Source organism: Eptesicus fuscus, chromosome 20 (genome assembly GCF_027574615.1).
Source record: "Eptesicus fuscus isolate TK198812 chromosome 20, DD_ASM_mEF_20220401, whole genome shotgun sequence".
Classification (NCBI taxonomy): domain Eukaryota; kingdom Metazoa; phylum Chordata; class Mammalia; order Chiroptera; family Vespertilionidae; genus Eptesicus; species Eptesicus fuscus.
In genome coordinates this window covers 2,723,604-2,745,055 of record NC_072492.1, presented here as the reverse complement: position 1 = coordinate 2,745,055, position 21,452 = coordinate 2,723,604, and the positions used below count along the sequence as shown (strand labels likewise).

Here is a 21,452-nt window from a genome sequence, read left to right as displayed (position 1 = left end):
TGTGTGACAGTATTAAAATGGCACTTTTCCTGTGTGGTAAGTAGGGAGGCTGAGGCTTAAGAGGTAACGGCATTTCTCCAAAGTCTCAAGCCAGGGATCAAGTCTGGCGGCAAGACTGCCCTCTTCCCCCTGCTCTGCTCTCCTGCAGCTGTTGGCTGTTCTCCGTTGCTGCTGGTTGGTCCTCACTAAAGTCTAGTACAGCAGATGTCAATGCTTAAGAAAAATTTGGGGGGTGTGGCTTTAAAATTAAACACATCCCCCTTTCCTTCTGGTAACCACCATACTTTTGTCTGTGTCTTTGAGTTTTTGTTTGTCTTGTTGTTCGTTTGTTGCTTTCAGTTGTGTATCTCACATGAGTGAAATCATATGGTTCTTGACTTTGTCTGACTTACTTGCTTGGCATGATATTCTCAAGGTCCCTCCATGTTGTCGCAAATGACAGTATTTCGTCTTTTCTTACGGCTGAGCAGTGTTCCATTGTGTGTTGTACCACACCTTCTTACCCAGTCCTCTAGCGCAGGGCACTTGGTTGTTTCCGTGTCCTGGCCACCATGAATAATGCAGTGAACAGAGGGTTGCATGTATCTTTAAGAATAAATGTTTTCGAGAGGAACCAAGATGGCGGCACAGTTAAACAACTAATCTGCTGCCTCACACAACAATTTCAAAAACACAACTAAAAGACAAAAACGTCTACCACCCAGAACCACAGGAAAGCTGGCTGAGTGGAAGATTTACAGCTAAGAAGAGAAAGGAGCACAATCGCTGAAAAGCTGAGGTACGGAGGCGCGCGAATCGGCCGGCGGCGGCGGGCGGCTGGGTGCGCGGCTTTTCTTCAACCCGCAGGGAGACAAGCTCCCGATCGCTCTGAAATCCAGTTTCTGGGGACACTCGGGGGACCCAGACACCTACGGGGAGAAGCTGGACTCTCGGCCATCGGGTCGGAAAGTGAGAGTGACTTTTTTGCGGTGGTGCGCCCAGCAATCAGTGTTTACTGCGCTGGAGCGCGGGGCGCAGGGACTTGGAAACAGGAAAGGCAGAGACGGCTGACGGCAGCCATCGCCGTGGGCCACGCCCCCGCCTAGTGACGCTCTGAGACCCCGCCCCGCCCTGAGGCCCCGCCCCGCACATTCTACAAACCCGCCCAGGCTCCACACAGTGGCTTTTGCATATAAATGGCCTGTTCTGTGGCAGCTTAACCAACTACAGCTCCAGTCAGACTGCTCCAAAACCGCCCAAGCAAAGGAGGAGAAAACTAGCCCTTGCTGTAGCTCCTGCTGGGGGACACACAGTACACAAGGGTACACCAAGAGTGTCCACCTCAAGTAACTGGGAGGCTGACCCGTTGAACCAATAGGACACCTAGTAGACAAAACTACCCTACCAACTTAGGGAAGCAGAGAATATGAGAAGGCAAGGAAACAGATCACAAACCAAAGAAATGGAGGAGAACAGGCGACTGGACATAGAGTTCAAAACCACGGTTATAAGGTTTTTCAAGAATTTCATGGAAAAGGCCGATAAATTCAATGAGACCCTTGAGGATATGAAAAAGGACCAACTAGAAATTAAACATACACTGACTGAGATAAAAAATATTATACAGAGACCCAAAAGCAGACTAGAGGATTGCAAGAATCAACTCAAAGATTTGGAATACAAAGAGGCCAAGGACACTCCTCCAGAGAAGCATGAAGAGAAGAGAATTCAGAAAGTTGAAGATAGTGTAAGAAGCCTCTGGGACAACTTCAAGCGAACCAACATCAGAATTATGGGGGTACCAGAAGAAGAGAGAGAGCAAGATGCTGAAAACCTATTTGAAGAAATTATGAACGAAAACTTCCCCCACCTGATGAAAGAAATAGACTTACGAGTCCAGGAAGCGTATAGAACCCCAAACAAAAGGAATCCAAAGAGGACCACACCAAGACACATCATAATTAAAATGCCAAGAGCAAAAGACAAAGAGAAAATCCTACAAGCAGCAAGAGAAAAACAATTCGTTACCTACAAGGGAGCTCCCATACGATTATCAGCTAATTTCTCAACAGAAACCATGCAGGCCAGACGGGAGTGGCAAGAAATATTCCAAGTGATGAATAGCAGGAACCTACAACCAAGACTACTCTACCCAGCAAAGTTATCATTCAGAATTGAAGGGCAGATAAAGAGCTTCACAGATAAGAAAAAGCTAAAGGAGTTCATCACCACCAAACCAGCATTATATGAAATGCTGAAAGGTATTCTTTAAAAAGAGGAAAAAGAAGAAAGATAAAAATTATGAACAACAAATACATATCTATCAACAAGTGAATCTAAAAGTCAAGTGAATTAAAAATCTGAGGAACAGAATAAACTGGTGAACTTAATAGAATCAGAGGCATAGAATGGGAGTAGATTGATAATTCTTAGGGGGAAAGGGGTGTCTGTGTGGGGAGCAAGGGAAGTGACTGGACAAAAATCATACACCTATGGATAAGGACAGCGGGGGGGGGGGAGGTAAGGGCAGAGGGGGGGGTGGGAACTGGGTGGTGGGGAGATATGTGGGAAAAACGAGAAACAATTGTAATCTGAACAATAAAGATTCATTAAAATTTAAAAAAAAAAAAAAGAATAAATGTTTTCAAGTTTTTCGGGAAATACCCAGAAGAGGGGTTGCCGAGTCATGGTAACTCCAATCTTAATTTTTTGAGGAACCTCCATACTATTTTCCATAGCGTCTGTACCAGTTTACGTTCCCACCAACAGTGAATGAGGGTTCCTCCTTCTCCACATCCTCTCCTTGTCTTGTTGATGATGGCCATTCTAACAGATGTATCTCGTTGTAGTTTTGATTTGCATTTCCCTAATAGTGAGGTTGATCATCTTTTCATATATCTGTTGACTACTTGTATGTCTTCTTGGGAGAAGTGTCTGTTCAGGTCCTCTGCCCATTTTTATTTGGATTATTTGTCTTTTTGATGTGGAGTTGTTTGAGTTCTTTATATATTTTGTGTTAACTCATTCTTTTAAGTTTTTTTTTTTTAAATATATTTTATTGATTTTTTACAGAGAGGAAGGGAGAGGGATAGAGAGTTAGAAACGTCAATGAGAGAGAAACATCAACCAGCCGCCTCCTGCACACCTCCTACTGGGGATGTGCCCGCAACCAAGGTACATGCCCTTGACCGGAATCGAACCCGGGACCTCTGAGTCCGAAGACCGACGCTCTATCTACTGAGCCAAACCGGTTTCGGTTGAGTTCTTTATATATTTTGGATATTAACCCCCTGTTGGAGCTGTTTGCAAATATCTTCTCCCATTTGTTCAACTGCCTTTTTGTTTTTTGATGGTTTATTTTTCTGTGCAGAACCTTTTTTGTTTGAAATAGTCCCGTTAATTTATTTTTGCTTTTATTTCCCTTGGCTTTGGGATCAAATTCATAAAATCCTCTCTAAGACCAAAGTTCCTAAGTTGAGTACCTATGTAAAGGGTAAAGGGGTCACATATATGGTGACGGAAGGTGTGGCTCTCAGTGGTAAGCACACAATGCAGTACACAGATGATGTCGCATGGAATTACACACTTGAAACCTATATAATTTTATTAACCAATATTTCCCCAGAGTATTTAATTTCAAAAATAAAGTGTATGCTCTTTCCACACATACATACATGCAAATTAAATACATTTCATCCATTACCATGAAGTCATTCTGAAAGTTTCACATGCATCAGGGTTCCCTGGAGAACTTGTTCACCCCAGGGTTTTAGTGGGACTTAGTAGGTCTGGGGTGGAGCCTGAGACTTTGAATTTTTAACAGATTCCCAGATGCCACCCCTGTTGCTCCAGAGACCACACTTGAGAATCACTGCCTTAAAGTCTCTAAATTGGGAAGTGAATATTTTTATTCCTTTTTATTGGAAAAGCCCATGCTTTTCAGAAATGTAATTGGAGACCTATTATTCATGATCCACTCAAACAAGCACATAAATCCTGTATTAGTATTCAGATGTTCATCAAAGCCCAGAGCTCCCAGACACCTCACTGTCTTAGTCAGTGCGCAGGTCCGAGACCACAGAGGCCAGTCCCAGCCCCACCATCTTCAGCTCCCCAGCCCCAGTGCCTTTGCTGGAGATGGTGCGGGTGACACATTCCTCCTGTCTGAGCCTTGAGGCTGTTGGGACCACACCCAGGTTCCATTGGCACCTTTTGCTCACATGCAGTCTGGTCCATTTCCTTTCAGCGTGTCCCCCAGGGCCTTGATGCCAGTTGCCCTCTGAGGTCCTGGCCATGCCTTTCCTGACCTGTCTCTTCCTGCTGTCCTTTGCAAGTCCCTCACTTAGGCTGCCGGTACCTCCTCCTTCCTCTCTTCCCTCTTCAATTTTCCCTCCTCTTTTCTTCTTCAGCACATGTTTCCTGAGGCCTGTTTTGTGCCTGTTTTACTTGCGGATACAGCAGCAGACCCAGGACATACATTCTGCCTGCTCTCCTTGCCGTCTAGAAAGCAAATAATGACAACTCATCAGCTGCCTATTATGGAAGTGAGCAAGGAACCTGTTGGGGGGCAGGGGGCCTGCAAAGTCTAGGTGGACCACCCCCTCTTTTGTAATCCACAGTCTTTCCCCAGGACATCTGCATGTCTTTTCCCTCAAGAGAGTGTAATTCCTTCCCAGCCCTGACATGGGCGGGCCACTCCTCCCCAACCAGACCAGGACTTGGTCTCAGCATTGTCCGTGGCCACCCACTCCTGGCTGGTGACTCTGGATCCTTGCTCCCTCCTCCATCGCTCCCTGGGGAGGCCGTCATCCACCCCTCACTGCCTTTCTCCAAGTCCTTGATGTCCACGCCCACCTTTTGTCATTCCTTCCTTCTCACCCCAAGAAACCGACCCAGAGCCCCTTCCTTTTCTGTTCCCAAAACATACTTTACTCGCAGACACACCCATAACCAGGCGCAGTCCTCCACAACTGCTCTACCTCCAGTTTCTCCTCTTATTTTAGCCCAGGCACGGTTAGCAGCTCCTCCTATGGGTGAGTTAAAGGAGGGGAGGTAAGAAATTTGGTAACTATTCCAGGGGGTATTCCCTCACTATTATAAGAGTAAAGTTTTGTACACCGGCCTTTTAAAGAGCAATTGCAAAAGCAATAAGTGAGTACGTAGTTTGTTGTAAGGATCACAAACATGCACCTCCATGATAAGTTGGGGCGGGGCTGTCCTAACGTCATGGCTTGGATCAGACTTCCCAATGACTCTGTCGTTCAAGTGTTTTAAAATGCTGCCTCCCAGACAACTTAGACGCAGTGAGGGAGATGCGCTGCAGGACTGTGGCTCTAGATAATGATGAAGACATTGACACCAGGATGCATGTAGAGAGTTTGAATAAAATTTTTACTTGAAATGTGAATGGAGGGAAAAAGCAATATTTTGTATTACTGTATTGTATATAATGTTATTTTAAACATGCATGTGTAACTAAATAAATTAGATATTATAACTAGACATCTGACTATTTTGTCAACATTCCTAAATTTACTCAGGTCGATACCTTAATTTTTTTTCATTTGCCTGAAGTATAAGATTACATATCATTAACAAACTCCCTGTTGCCTGCTGAATAAAGTCCAAATTCCTTGTTTAGCATTTACAGCCCTAACTGACCTAGCATCCTAGATCTTGGGCCACTAGACCTTAAACTGCACTTCTCCCCACTCTTTCCTCAGGGGCCGTTTACACTTCAGAGCTGATGCCTTTGCTCAAACAGTGCCCACAATTTAAAGTGCCCTTCCCACAATCTGCCTAAGGAAGTCCTGGCTCACTTTCTCCTATCCTCCAGAACCTCCCTGATTTCCATCTGAGTTCCCCGGAGCACACCTCAAACAGCATCCAGTTGGGCATGAGTGTGGGTCAGTTCTGGCCCCAGCTGCTCCAGCGAATGTGTGAGCGCTTCCCAGGAAAGGGCTGGGGGGCGGGTCTGTTTTAAATGAACCAGGCCCAGCTAATGGCCTTCCATCTGCCCAGGACCTGAACTAAGCCTTCCTGTGCCTTGGACTTACTAGTGGAAGCTGAAGGGGTCTCTACCTGTTCCAGCAATAGCTGATGTTAATACTGTATGTCTCACCCAGCTTGCTTGGCTCAATGGTTGAGCATCCACCTATGAACCAAGAGGTCCGATTCTTGGTTAGGGCAGAAGCCCAGGTTGTGGGCTCAGTCCCCAGTGTGGGGCGTGCAGGAGGCAGCCCATCAGTGATTCTCTCATCATTGATGTTTCTATTTCTCGCTCCCTCTGCCTTCCTCTCTGAAATCAATAAAAATATTTTTTAAAAACAAATACTGTATGTCTCTCTTGTGCTGGTTCAGCAGTTCACACGGTGTGATTTGCAGATGTCTGAGTGTCCCTGAAACCCTCCGGGAGGTCCACAAGGTTAAACTGTTTCATATTAACACTAGGACATTAATTGCCTTTTCACCATGTGAATATCTGCTCTCATCGTATAGAAGCAATGGTGGGTAAAGTTTCCGGCACTGTAGCAGGAATCTGGACAGTGACACCAAGTTGTACCTAATCATTGTATTCTCACCACCATGCACTTGACATAAAAAAAGAAAAGAAAAGAAAAAAGGCCAGGCCGTGGCTAGTGTGGTTCAGTGGTTGAGTACCTGTGAACCAGGAAGTCACAGTTCGATTACCAGTCAAGGGCACATTCCTGGGTTGCAGGTTCGATCACGGGCCCTAGTCAGGTATCATTCAGGAGGCAACCAGTTGATGTGGCTCTCACATCTCTCTTCCTCTGTCACTTTTCCTCTCTCCTGCCTCCCCTCCCTCCCTCCCACTTGCTCTAAAAATCAATGGAAAAAATATCTTTGAGTGAGGATTGACAAGATTTTTAAGAAGCCAATTTCTCATAAGAATGTCCTGATGAGCCGAGGCCGGTTTGGCTCAGTGGATAGAGCGTCGGCCTGCGGACTCAAAGGTCCCGGGTTTGATTCCGGTCAGGGGCATGTGCCTTGGTTGCGGGCGCATCCCCAGTGGGGGGTGTGCAGGAGGCGGCTGATTGATGTTTCTCTCTCATCGATGTTTCTAACTCTATCCCTCTCTTCCTCTCTGTAAAAAATCAATAAAATATACTAATATTTACAGGGTAAAACAAGATTATTGTTAGAGTAATAAATTTGACAGTAAAATAGTAGTCAAGTTTTCAGGCAAATTTAAATTGGCCAGTTGAAACAAGTGAATATTCTAGAAAAATAACTGTACTGGACAAAAAGGTGTTCCTAAAGTATCAACTAAAATTTTTATTGGTACTTCATCTCACGATAAAATTGTGCACCATGTAATGAACCTAAAACAGTAATATTATAGTACAAAAAATTAAAATTTAAAAGCCATCAAGACTACATTATAAAATTATCAAAAGCCTCCTAACATTTAAATCAAAAAAAGGAGGGGATAGTAGAGTAATATCATGTAAGGAAAAATATCCTGTAAGTAAATTACATCTAGAAAATTAATACTTTAGAAAATTAATTGTAAGGCTAAAAGCAAGACACCCATGAAAAACACACAAGGTGATAAAACAAGCCAGAGGAAAATCATTTGGGCAAAAATTGAAAAAGGATCCCCAGTCAAATTTATAGAAAATATTCCTTTATTAACTTTTGGTCGAGAATATGTTTGTATATTTTCAGAAAACAACTCCGAGACCATGTGGATTCTAGCAAGAGAAGAATCGACAGGACTACTCCAACCATGAAGACAGAAGAGAAGCAGTCCAGAGACAGAAGACGCTGATGTGGCCTTCCCATAATAGCAGTTAGCAGCTGTGCATCACTGCAGATTGCCCAGGACCAAACCAGACAGAGTCGGACCTGCATTACCACCAGTTGTCCACCATCCAGAACTGAAATGTCAGTGCTGACATGTACACATAAGGAACTGTTGGACATTGAAATTGGGTCTCAAAAGAACTGTTGGCCCAGAAAGAAACTCACTACAGACCGATTCATTTGCCTGTCACCATAACCATTATTGCTTGTCTCATTTTCGGTTCTTATAAGTGTATTTCTAAGAGCACATGATCTCACTCATCTAGGGGAAATAATGAACAACATAGACTGATGAACAAGAACAGACCCAGAAACAAGGAGGCATGGATCGGACTGTTGGGCCTCGGGGGGAGGGTAGGGAAGGGTGGGGATAAAGGGAGAGATCAACCAAAGCACTTGTGTGCAGACATATGAGCCCAACCAGTGGTTAAGGACAACAGGGGGGTGGGGGCATGTGTGGGGAGGGGGGTGGGATGGAAATGGGGGGACGAGGACAAATATGTGATACCTTAATCAATAAAGAAATTAAAAAAAAAAAAGAATGTCCTGATGAAGCAGTAACAATTATTTCATTAAATTTCAATCTGCAAGTACTTTTTTTAATGTGGGGCAAAAGGGAAGCATGCATAAAACACATCTGCACACGGGAGTATCATGGTTGTCTCCAGGAAATGCCCTTCCACGCGTGTTTGCGTGTGAGCAGCACTCACCGCTGCTGCCCATGGCACCTGGAAAGAACTGACAACTGTTCGTGCGGACTTGGGTGTTGAAAAGGCATTTTCTTGAAAATGAGTGAAGTGAGCCCATCACTTCAAGAAGAAAGCACTGACAGTATTTACTGCAAAGGATAAAATTTGAATTTTCATGCAAAAATTAGAATTTTGGAAAACTTATTTACCACTGTGAGCTTGATAATTTCCACAAAGCTATCAAAACACTTCCCTTTTCTAACTACATAGTTGAGCCCAGAATTTCTTCATGTTCAGCCCAAACAACAGATGAATGAGAATCCAGCTGTCTTCTGTTTAGCTAGATATAAAAGATTTGCAAAAATGCAAAACAACAACATCCAACTAAATTTTTTTGTTTTAAAAGTATGTATTTTTATATTTTCACTAGGGGCCCAGTGCATGAACTCGTGCACCTTGAAAGGAACTGTGGTCTGTGAGGCTGCGGTGGGCACAGGGCTGGGTCTCAGCCCATCCTCTGTGCCCCTGCCTGGCCCCTCCCACTGCGGCCCCCAGTCCCGTCTGCCAGCAGCCCTGCTCCTGCCATCACTGCTCCCATGCACTGCTGGCACCTCCCCCAATCACTCTGTGCCAGCAGCGGGTGCGAGCAGGGCCGGTGCCATCAGTGGGTATGAGTGGCGGCTGCTGCCCCAAACACCCCTCAGGAGCAGGGGGAGGTGGAGAAGCCCTGAGGGGCAATCGGGGCTGGCAGCCACCACTCACATCCCCTGATGGCGCTGAGCACTGACAGTGGGTGCAAGTAGCGGCTCCAGCTCTGGCAGTGGGTGCGAGCGGGGCCGGCGCCGGCAGCAGGTGCGAGCACCAGGCAGGACCGTGGCATGCAGGAGCAAATAATTTTCAGTAACCACCAGAGGCTCGCCCCGATGACAGTGACTGGCGCCCTGCCTTGGTCTGGCACCCCTGCCCACCTGCTCCACCATCTCCCCACAGCCGATGCCTGCCATGTTCCGCACTCTGCTGCCTGCTGCTGACGTCGACCATGTTCCATGTGCGCCACCTGGTGGTCAGCGCACATCATAGCGACCAGTTGTTCGGTTGTTCCGCTACTCAGTCTATTTGCTTATTAGCCTTTTATTATATAGGACTAGAGGCCTGGTGCACGAAATTGTGTCCCTCAGCCCAGCCTGCACCTTCTCCAATCTGGGACCCCTCGAGGGATGTCCAACTACCCATTTAGGCCCAATCCGGCCTAAACAGGCAGTCGGACATCCCTCTCACAATCCAGGACTGCTGGCTCCCAACCGCTCGCCTGCCTGCCTGCCTGATTGCCCCTAACCACTTCTGCCTACCAGCCTGATCACCTAACCACTCCCCTGCCAGCCTGATTGACGCCTAACTGCTCCTCTGCCGACTTGATTGGCCCTAACTGCTCTCCCCTGCCAGCCCAGTCGCCCCCAACTGCCCTCCCCTGCATGCCTGGTCACCCCCAACTGCCCTCCCCTGCAGGCCTGGGTCCCCCCCAACTACCTTTCCCTGCAGGCCTGGTCCCCCCCAACTGCCCTCCCCTGCTGGCCATTTTGTGGTAGCCATCTTTGAACACATGGGGGTGGCCATCTTGTGTGTTGGAGTGATGGCCAATTTGCATATTACTTCTTTATTATATAAGATAATTACATATAAAATGTAATTTATGTTAATATTAATGTGTATTATTTTTAAATAAAAATATTTTAAGCATTTTTATGTTTTTTAAAAATATATTTTTATTGGTTTCAGAGAGGAAGGGAGAGGGAGAGAGAGAAACATCAATGATGAGAATCATTGATTGGCTGCCTCCTGCACACCCCCTACTAGGGATTGAGCCCAAAACCCTGGCATGTGCCCTTGAAAGGAATCAAACCCAGGACCTTTCAGTCTGCAGGCCGATGCTCTATCCACTGAGCAAAACCGGCCAGGGCAAGCATTTTTGTTTTAACTTCTGATACAGTGTATGTCAATAGATAAAACCCACACAAACTAAAGTTATTTGGAGATCTTCAAAACATTTTAAAAATTAAAATTAAAAATTAAATTAGAAGGGTTTCTGAGATGAAAACGTTTGGGGAGCTCAGGCTAGTGGTGGAAGCCACACCAAAGAGGCCAGAGCTTGTCTCCACAGTGCTCTTTGCATGGAAGTGGGTCCAGATCCAAATTGGGCCGCATGCTTGCTGGGGTCTTCGGCCCTGCCTCCTCTCTGGACCCTGAGCCATCTGCTCTCATAACGAAGATCCAACATTTGTGCGGACCTGGGTTCCTCATTAGAGGCCGCTCTGACCATGAGAACTTATTTATAGCTGTGTAATTGCCAAGACGGCAGATTTCCTTCCCTCCCCACTGTGGTGAGAATTGCTGATCCATGTCCTCACCCAATTCAAGAGGAAGTGAATGCTGTGTCCTGACTGCAGGCCTCTTGGGAAGGAAGCTCATGGGTTCTAACTGCGTGTGATCTCAGTGCAGGAAAAGCAGAGACCAGGGAACCAGAGGGAAAGCCCTGAGATGCACTGAGGCCGGCTCTCAGCACTGGGTGACTGGGAGGGAGGGAGGGAGGGTGGAGCGCAGGAGGAGCGGCAGCCCTGCTGTCCTCCCTAAGCCTTCGCCGGGCACCTCCTCTGGACAACCCCCACAACCCTGACTTCAGGAGCACCCAGAGGACAGTGTGAGAGGCTCTTCCAGGAACAGTTCCCTTCACCACATCCCTAGAGACTAGGACACACAAATACACGCACCAACTGGGTAAAAGGACTGACTGCGCTCAAAGTGTTGGGACCGCAGAGCAACTTGAACCCCCATACTCGGCCGGTGCGAGCAGGGCCGGCGCCGTTGGGAGACACTTGGTTAAGGTCCTTCAGTGCACCTCGCCTCAGCGAGCCACCTGGGATCCCCGCCTGAAGAATGTGGGTTTGAGGCTGGCCCCTGTTAGTGCTTCCGTCCTTGTCGAAGGCACGTGGAGGCGAAGCAGCAGGAGCCAGGGCCTGCGGGAAGCAGTCCTCTGTGGGCCCGCGTCTGCGGGAAGCTTGCTTCGGAGGCTCTGCTGAGACTGAGGCGCACACCTGTGTCTTTATCCACATTCCTTTGTTATTTTTTTTGCTTTATCACATTTGGTGTTTGTTATTTGGTACTGATAGAGTCCTAACTAAATATTTCCTCAGCAAAGCTCCCCGTACAACTTCTCTTCAGTAATGAGCTACAAGGTCAGAACTCTGTCAGTGTGTAAGCTGCACATTTTCTTTTTAAAGCAGTGGTGTGCCAGGGGACCCATGCTTGGTCTGTGCGCACAAGATGTGATGCAGGTCTGAATTAGGGCCTCTGTGACTTCCTAAACATCTCCATGATGTCCTCGAGTGGGATTGTAATTCTGATGACATTAAATATAAACAGTTCAAAATTGTATATTAATTACTAGAGGCCCGGTGCATGAAATTTGTGCACGGGGGGGGGGGTGTCCCTCAGCCCAGCCTGCATCCTCTCCAATCTGGGACCCCTCAAAGGATGACCAACTGCTCGTTTAGGCCCGATCCCGGTAGGATAGGGCCTAAATGGGCAGTTGGACATCCCTCTCACAATCCAGGACTGCTGGCTCCCAACTGCTCACCTGCCTGCCTTCCTGATTACCCCTAACTGCTTCTGCCTGCCAGCCTGATCACCCCCTAACCACTGCCCTGCCAGCCTGATTGATGCCTAACTGCTCCCCTTCCAGCCTGATTGCCCCTGCTCCCCTTCCAGCCTGATTGCCCCTAACTGCCCTCCCCTGCAGTCCTGGTCACCCCTAACTGACCTTCCCTGAAGTCCTGGTCACCCCTAACTGCCCTCCCCTGCAGGCCTGGTCACCCCTAACTGCCCTCCCCTGCAGGCCTGGTCACCCCTAACTGCTCTCCCCTGCAGGCCTGGGTCCCACCCAACTGCCCTCCCCTGCAGGCATGGTCCTCCCGAACTGCTCTCCTCTGCAGGCCTGGGTCCCACCTAACTGTTCTCCCCTGCAGGCCTGGGTCCCCCCCCAACTGCCCTTCCCTGCAGGCCCAGTCGCTCCCTACTTCCCTCCTCTGCCAGCTTGGTTACCCCTAACTGCCCTCCCCTGCAGGCTTGATCGCCCCCAACTGCCCTCCCTTGCAGGCCTGGTCCCTCCCAACTTCCCTCCCCTGCTGGCCATCTTGTGGCGGCCATCTTGTGTCCACATGGGGGCAGCCATCTTTGACCACATGGGGGCAGCCATCTTGTGTGTTGGAGTGATGGTCAATTTGCATGTTATTCTTTTATTAGATAGGATAGAGGCCTGGTGCATGGGTGGGGGCTGGCTGGTTTGCCCTGAAGGGTGTCCCGGATCAGGGTGGGGGTTTCCTTGGGGCATGGGGCGGCCTGGGCAAGGGGCCTGTGGTGGTTTGCAGGCCAGTCACGCCCCCCGGCGACCCAAACGAAGGCCCTGGTATCTGGGATTTATTTATCTTCTATAATTGAAACTTTGTAGCCTTGAGCGGAGGCCAGGGCCAGCCAGGGAGGGTGGGAAGCTTGGCTTCCTCCATCGCCAGGGCCAACCCAAGCCTCCTGCTTGCTCCAGCTCTATGGCTGCCACCATATTTGTTGGGTAAATTTGCATACTCACTCCTGATTGGCTGGTGGGCGTGGCTTGTGGGCATAGTGGAGGTGTGGTCAATTTGCATGCTTCTCTTTTATTAGATAGGATTAGCTTCATTTCCTGGCGGATATGACCTTGTGAACAGGGCCAGGTTATGAATCATATCCCATAGCACAAGCTCTGAGACGCTGATGCCCTGAATTATGCATCAGTTTAGCTGGCAAAGGCACACCTGTCTTCCTCTGGATGCGGAGGCAGCCAGCAGGAGGTGGGCATGCTGCTCCCTCAGGTACTGAGACCAAGGAAGAGCCTCAGGGACAGACCTGCAGCCGGCAGCTTCCGTGCCTCTGGGAGCGTGGGAGGGTTCCTCGTCTCCCTGGGGTTGGCTGCCACCGGGAACTGTGTGGGAAAGGCTGCCAGGCCTAGCTCAGGTGTCTTAGCCACTCCCCTTTCTTCCCTGCTGTCCAAAATGTTATACTTATTGCCTCCTCAGAGAAAGTTTATGGGCAGTGTTAAAATAAGACAACAGGTCCAAAATCTTGTAGCTACGCTTAAGCTCCATGTCACCAAGTGGAGGTGTAATTAGTTCGGGGTTTCCCAGAAATGGAATCTTAGCCAGTCAATCGTGAATCACGTGGTCAGCACCAGGGAGGTCATCTGCCTGATAGACCCTGCCACTCCCTAAACTAAGTGACCTTGCAACGACCAGTTCGATTTTGGCCAGTATAATCTTTTGTCCCTCTGCCTATTAAGTCTTTCATTTGCTGCAGCTCCTTCCATCTGCTAAATGGAAGACTGCCTGATTCGTGAGTCATTGCATGAAACCAACAAGATATTTAAAATTTACTCAGTTGAATTTTTTTTTAAATATATTTTATTGATTTTTTACAGAGAGGAAGGGAGAGGGAGAAAGTTAGAAACATCGATGAGAGAGAAACATTGATCAGCTGCCTCCTGCACACTCCCCACTGGGGATGTGCCCACAACCAAGGTACGTGCCCCTGACTGGAATCGAACCTGGGACCCTTGAGTCCGCAGGCCGACGCTCTATCCACTGAGCCAAACCGGTTTTGGGCCTCAGTTGAATGTTTTAAACAGAAGTGAATTCTCCAGACATTGGTTAGATAAACCACTCACATGGGTGTAGATGGCTCACCCTAGAAGGAGAAAGCTTGGCTTCTGTTCACCTAAGATCCACCTGGGAGTGGGCCGAGGAGGGAAGCGGGGAGGATCCTGCCTAGGGCCAGCTTTGACCTCACTTGACTTACCTAACAAATGTTTAAATAGTGCTGTGTACCAGCTGGGCACTGCTCTAGGATCTTTCACATTTAACTCACCTAATCCTCTTAACAACTCTGGGAGGAAGTTGCTGTTATCTTCATTTTACAGATAAGGAAACTGAGGCATGGGAGGTGAAGTTCAGGGTCCTACACCCACCCCAATATGTATGAATAAGATACATATTCTGGAAGAGCTATTTTTTAGTGAATTTTGATACATTTAATCCTGTAGCCTATTTAAATACTTATAAAATACACTATAGAGAATCTTTCAGAGGTTAAGAAGTCATCTCCAAATTAATTTTTGTGTGTATGTGCAAACTTGCTTCATTTACTCTTAATTTTCGAAGCCTCCCAATTTTCAGTGTCTAGCACTCACCTGGGCAGATTTTGAAGGAGGCAGAGAATTGCACAGCAGTGGGAGCAGAAATCCTAGACCCTACATTTTGAAGGTGTGAGAAAAGGAGGGGGCTCCTCACAGAATTCCAGGGCTGGCTGCCTCCAGGCTGCATTGGCCCCTTTCCTGCCTGCAGGTGTCAGTTTGCAGACCTGGGTCCCGGGTGGGAAATGTAATTCTGGAAGTAAGGGATAGCCCGAGAGCAAATATGCTAACCAACTGAACATACAGTATAGTATGGAGTCTGAGTTTTCTGACATTTTCAAGCTATTCTTTATTAATTATCCTTGAGGGTAAGTTGACAAATGAGTTCCCCCGCATTTGAAACATAATCAGGTAGAAAAGAAAGCTCCCTTAACCTGCTCTGGGTGAGCCTGAGGTCAAACTGAAAGGACGCGGGAAGCTGGGAAGCAGGGAAGGAAGCAGGACTTCTCATTAGAGCCACTGTCGACAATACTGAGTCTGCATGCACAGGCGTTTCTCTGGGAAGAGGGTTCTGAGCTGTCCTCAGCTTCTTACAGACACCATAGCACCCCAAAAGGTGCATGATCCCTGCTCTACACCATCTCTTCAGGGGCCTGGGCAGTAAACACAGAGGGTGAGGGGAGACGGGCAGTTTCAGCACCATGACTTCTGGGGTTTTTTTGTTTGTTTGTTTGTTTAAAGTATTACATATAGTAGTACATATATCTCCTTTTTTTCCCCCATTGACCTTCCCCCAGCCTCCCCTACCCCCTGTTGCATGCCCTCATCCCCCCCACCCCCCGCCCCCAGTGTCTTGTGTCCATTGGTTGTGCTTATATGCATGCATACAAGTCCTTTGGTTGATCTCTTTCCCCCCCTCCCCAACACTCCCCAGCCTTCCCGCTGTAATTTGACAGTCTGTTCGATGCTTTACTGCCTCTGTATCTATCTTTCTGTTCATCAGGTTATAATGTTCTTTATTTTCCATAAATGAGTGAGATCTTGTGGTATTTTTCTTTCATTGCCTGGCTTATTTCACTTAACATAATGCTCTCCAGATCCATCCATGCTGCTGCAAATGGTAAGAATTCATTCTGGTTTTGTTATTGAACTCAGGGGTTCACTACTTGGGGCCCTCTATTAAAAAATGAGATGTGGTTGTCGAAAGGAAGTTTTATTTACTTGCAGCAAGTAAAGGAGACCGGATTCTCATCCCAAGCTCTGCCTGCAGGAAGAGAGCCAGCCATTGCTTAACTTGGTTAATCACATGTTTATGTCTTCTTTGCAGTTGGCTACTTAATCAGGTTGGATTCCTGTCAATCTTACCCTGTTTATAGCTGGTCTGCAAAATACTGTGCTACATTTTACACTTAGCAAGAACAGCATTTGAGACTCTTTTCCTAATAGTTTTATTTTTTGTGTCCTATTTCCTTTCTTTTTCTTTTTCCCCTTTTTATTGAATTTATTCGGCTCCACTGGTTAACAAAATCATACAGGTTTCAAGTGCACAACTCCACAACATCACCTGTACACGGTATCATGCGTTTACCACTCCAAGTCACGTCTCCCTGGGTCACCCTTCATCCCTCCCATACCTGCCCCGCCCTCGAGCCCCCACACTGTTTCCGTGTCCCTGAGTTTTCTTTTTTGCTCAGTCTGTCCACCCCCTTAGTTCCTCCCTTCACAGCTGTCAGTCTGCTCTCTATCTATGAGTCCGTCTCTATTTTGTTTATTTTGTACATTAGATTCCACATATGAGTGAAATCACATGGTACTTGCCTTTCTCTCGCTTATTTCACTTAGCTTAATACTCTCCGGGTCCATCCCGGCTGTGGCAAAGGGTAAGATTTCCTTTTTTAGGGCTGAGTAGTATTCCACTGTGTAAGTCACAACTTTTTATCACTCGTCTGCTGATGGATGCGTGGGCTGCTTCCAGATCTCGGCTGCAGAGAACAGAGGGGTGCATTTGGTGGGAATGCAGACTGGCGCAGCCACTGGAGAAGGCAGTATGGAATACCTCAGAAGATTAAAATGGAACTGCCTTAGGACCCAGCCACTCCTGTGCCCTGGGACCTCTGGGCTCCGCACGCACCGGCTCTTTCCCAGTCCCTCTGACAGCTGGAGTTCAAGGCCGCTTCGGGAACCTGGCTGCCCGGAGGCTGCGCGGGTCGGTGGCGGCCGTAGTGGCGAGTCCCCTCCTTCCCGGAGGCAGCGGGCGGCCGGGAGCCACCGCCCGGGAGCCCCCGCCCAGGCGCCGCCCCCGCGGGGAGCGCGCACTCATTTTCCTGGCGGAGGGAGCGCGCCTGGCCGCGTGAGCCGTCCTACAGGACGCGTGACGTCGCCGAGGCCGGCGGTCCGTGCGGGAGCGGCGCGCGCGGGGCGCCGCCGTGAGGCCGGGAGGCGCGAGGGCCGCGCGGCCGTGTGGGTCCCAGGGCGGCGGCTGCAGGCGCAGCGCCCGGGCGGAGAGGGTCGGGCGGCGGAACGCGCCGGGGATGGGGAGGCCCGGACCCCGCACCTCTCCCGGGCGCGCGTGCGGCTCCGCGGGCGCCCAGTGACGGTCCGGTCGGGTTGCGCCAGGCCGTTCGCCAGGGAGCCCGCGGCCCGCGGCGGCCGGGCATGAGGAGCGGCCGGGGCCGGGCCAGGCCTCGCTGACCCCGGCCCCGCGCGCGCGGCGGCCTCTCCCGTTTTCGCTCCGGCCTCTCGGCATGAGCGTCCGCCGGCCCCTGGGGCCGCGGCTGCCCCAACCCCGCAGCCCGCGGGCGCGCTCCCGGCCGGCGGGCCCGCGGTGCTGATCCCGGCCGCTCGCCCCGCCGCACTCGGTGCGGCCATGGAGGTGGTGGGCGACTTCGAGTACAGCAAGAGGGACCTCGTGGGACACGGGGCCTTCGCTGTGGTCTTCCGGGGGCGGCACCGCCAGGTGAGCCGGGCCGGGCGAGGCCGGCGTCCGCGGGCCTCCGCGCCGGCCTCCCTCCCGCCCGCGCGGCCGCAGCCGGACCGGGGTCCCGAAGGGGGCGAGGCGGGGCTGCCGGTGACCGCGCTGCCGTTGTGCGCGCCGTCGGCGTCGCGTGTGGGCAGGTGTCGGCGAGGGGTGTTGGCGGCCCAGGCGCCGGGCAGCGCTCCACCTGCCGCCCCGGCCGGCGAGTCCCCGGGGTCCGAGCGCCCGGACAGGTGCGGGGGACGCGGCCCTCGGGCGCCAGGGGAGCCGTCCCCGCCCTCACCGGGGGCGGGGTGGGGGCTGGGCGTGCGGGCCGGCGCGGCGCGGGTGTGGACGCCTTTGATGTTAACCCCTCCCTGGGCGACCTGCACGGGGCCCTTTGAGGTCGAGATCGCACACCCAGCGGAAAACAGGCTGGTTTTCCGTTAGCCCGAGGCTTCCTCAAACTCGGGGTGTCCCCTTTCCCGGCGTCGGTTCCTCGACACCCTGACGAGCGCCTGGGGTTGAATAGGCGGGGTCCGAGTGGAAGAGGTGGCTGGACGCTCCCTTTTCCAATCCAAATAAACACGAAAGCAGGTTCAGCTTTTTTTTTTTTTTTTTTAAGTTTTTCCTGTTTTGAAAATTAGGGTCATACAAGGTTTTAGAATCTAGAGAATTTGGAAAGTCACCTCGGGAGTGGAAATAATCTTACAGGGTTTGGCAGTTCTGATTGTTGCCAAGCGGCTGGCTTTGTTGCTTATCTGATCAAGTAATAAATATTGCTTTTCATTTGTTATGAAAATCACTTAAAACTCAAGAAAAAATAGTTAAAACACGGCTTAATCCTGCCAAGCTATCAAATACTGTTTTCAATTAAACGCACTACCTTCTTTTATTATCCGCAATTCTCCATAACTTTAGTAGTCGTTCTTCTTTTCACCCACTGCTGGTTACTGTGTGGTCTTCGTATCATTGTTCAGTGGCTGCCTTGTAGGACAGTGGCTGTCACACTGTAATTTATGAATCACTTTCCAGTTGTTGGAGATTCAGGTTCTTTTCCATTTTTCCCCTCAGTGCTGTACAGGAATTTGCTAAAAGCATCTTTAAGCTTATAGATTTTTTCCCCGTTGAATTATTTCCATGAAGTAATTTCCAGAAGTAACACTTTTTTTTTTCTTTTCAGAAAACTGATTGGGAGGTAGCTATTAAAAGTATTAATAAAAAGAACTTGTCAAAATCACAAATACTGCTTGGGAAGGAAATTAAAATCTTAAAGGTATGTTCCTTTATGTGATATTTCATACTGGGTTAAAACTTATTTTAAAATAAATGAATATATGATGACATACTTTGTAATTTTGGTAGTTGGACTCAAGTTGGAGAATTTTCACCTGTTGCTCTTATTTTTGCATGTTCAGTTTTTTGAAACATTGAAACTGGGAAGCTATTTTTTAAAAACAGGTGTTTTCGGTTCTTGTCTAATGCTTAGAGTGATTTTGTGAAAACTCATAATTTCTTTTCTTCTTTCCCTTACTTGTTGTGTTGCTGCCTGGGAAGAGGCAGGCCTCCCTCATACGTCACTTACCTCTTCTGTTGATCCCTTCAGGGAACAGTTGGAGAACTGGGTGCACTTGAAATCATATTTTCCTTGCAAATGGAAGAAAGTTATTTTCCTTAGAAGTGGTCTTTTTAGATCACTCACAAGCAGTGTTATCCGAGTGAGATGCTTTAAGGACAAAAAGAGTCCTAGGGTCCGATAAGTCCTTCTTACTAAGGACTTACTGGAGAGTTTCAGAGCACTTGGCTCATTAAAGAAAGTCTGAAAGTGATGCAGTGAAGAAACTGGTGTAGGTGTATTTAACCCAGTGTGTCCCAGACTGCTGTGAACCTGGAACCGTCACCTAATACCAGTTTTCATCAACACTGCTAGGCTTTGGACAGCTCTTTGAGCAAAGAATTATACTTCATTTTCTTCCCGGCAAATAATATGCTTCTTTTAAAATTTTTCTATTTATTTATTTATAATCCTCACCTGAGGATATTCCTCCATTGATTTTTAGAGAGGGTGGAAGAGAGAGGGAAAAAGAGAAATATCCATGTGAGAGAAACACATGGATTGGTTGCTTCGCTGCACGAGCCTGACCAGGGCCCAGGCTGGAGAGGAGCCTGTAACCGAGGTACGTGCCCTTGACCGGAATCAAACCTGGGACTCTTCGGTCCGCAGACTGATGCTCTATCCACTGAGCCAACTGGCTAGGGCTTTTTTTTCCTTTTAAATCTTCACCCAAGGAGTGAGGATATTTTCCCCATTAATTTTTAGAGAGAGTGAACAAGACAGAGGACGAGGGGAGAGAGGGAGAGAGAGAGAAACATTGATGTGTAGAGACACTTTGATTGGTTGCTTCTCACTCGCACCCTGACGGGGGCTGGGGATTGAACCTGCAACCGAGGTGCCCTTGACTGGGAATTGAATCCAAGACCCTTAGGTCTGTGGGCCGACGCTCTAACCACTGAGAACCTGGCCAGGGCCTTTTTCTTTTTTTAATCCTCACCTGAGGATATGTTTACTGATTTAGAGAGGGGAAGGCCTGGCCAGTGTGGCTCAGTTGGTTGGGTGTCTTCCCTGCACTGAAAGGTTGCCAGTTCCATTCCTGGGTCTGAGCACATTGACGTCTCTCTTTCTCTTCTCTAAAAAAAGAAAAGTCAATTAGAGAGAGAGGAGGAAGAGAGAGAAAGTGAAAGAAACAAACATCGATTTGAGAGAGAAACCTTGATCAGTTTCCTCCTGTGTGCTCCCCAACCCGGGATCGAACCCTCAACCTAGGTATGTGCTCTGGCCAGGAATTGAATCTGAAACCCTTTTTGTGCAAGGACGACGCTCCAACTAACTGAGCCACCAGGCTAGGGCATAATGTGCTTTTAAGAAGCACTTTGTAATTCCATGACTCTATTGCTGTTAGAAATTTTATATTAAATTTAAAAGACTGGCAGAAAGTTGGTAGTCATACTTACTATGACATTTATTTTGTAAATGAGAATACCTTGTTAAAAGTCTAAAAAACAATAGTGGTGAAAAAATATTTGGGCCCCAAGTAAATTTTGATGAGGCGCATTTCTTACTGTCTAGTAGATTGAATGTTGTAATCTAGTAAAGGAACTGTAGTATACTAGAAATAACATAGATGCATGTGTATGTGTGTGTATACTTAAATTAATTTTTGTTTGCATATTGAAATATATTAACATTATTAGGATAAATACAAATATTTTGAATTCTTAATTTTCTTAACAGGAACTTCAGCATGAAAATATCGTAGCACTCTATGATGTTCAGGTACCTTATTTTGGATTTTTTAAAAAAAAAAACTTGCATGTAAATAAGGAACTTACATTATTTTCTATTTCATAGACATTTAAGTGACTCTTAATAGAAATGGCCTTATTCTTGTTGAAAATATATGTAACTTGAGTTATATACTTATTAAGAAATTGTTTAAAATAGCATAGAGCAATAGGATAAACTAAACAATGTGCTGCATGGGCAAACTTTTTAGCAAGTGATATATATACTAAAGGAGTAGTGTTGTTTTAAAGGTCAAGTAGAGGAGCATTGAAACCAGATCTAGCATTTCTGTGATAAATGTAGAAAGGACTATTGTGGACTAATAAAAAGTTGTATAGAACTTTTCTTATTGCAAAAGCAATTTGCTAATTATAGAAATATTAGAAAATAAATTAAATAAAAAGGGAACTGCGTATTCATATCCTGGATATATCTGAGATTATCTCTGTG

At 48.0% G+C, this 21,452-nt stretch overlaps 2 protein-coding genes across 3 annotated transcripts in view; both read left to right on the top strand.

Moving 5' to 3' along the window:
• AKAP10 (A-kinase anchoring protein 10) overlaps positions 1-5,481 on the top strand; it is a 116,032-nt gene extending 110,551 nt beyond the window's left edge. Inside the window, exon 16 of the transcript XR_008554674.1 lies at positions 4,389-5,481. The gene's annotated coding sequence lies outside the window, so the exon portion shown is untranslated. The remainder of the gene's footprint in view (positions 1-4,388) is intronic.
• An 11,601-nt stretch (positions 5,482-17,082) lies between these two features.
• ULK2 (unc-51 like autophagy activating kinase 2) overlaps positions 17,083-21,452 on the top strand; it is a 129,180-nt gene continuing 124,810 nt past the window's right edge. For both annotated transcript variants that reach the window (XM_054709924.1, XM_054709923.1), the window contains exons 1-3: positions 17,083-17,662; positions 18,843-18,935; positions 20,952-20,993. In XM_054709924.1, coding sequence (XP_054565899.1) covers positions 17,573-17,662; positions 18,843-18,935; positions 20,952-20,993 — 225 coding nt within the window. In that variant the 5' untranslated portion in view covers positions 17,083-17,572. The remainder of the gene's footprint in view (positions 17,663-18,842; positions 18,936-20,951; positions 20,994-21,452) is intronic.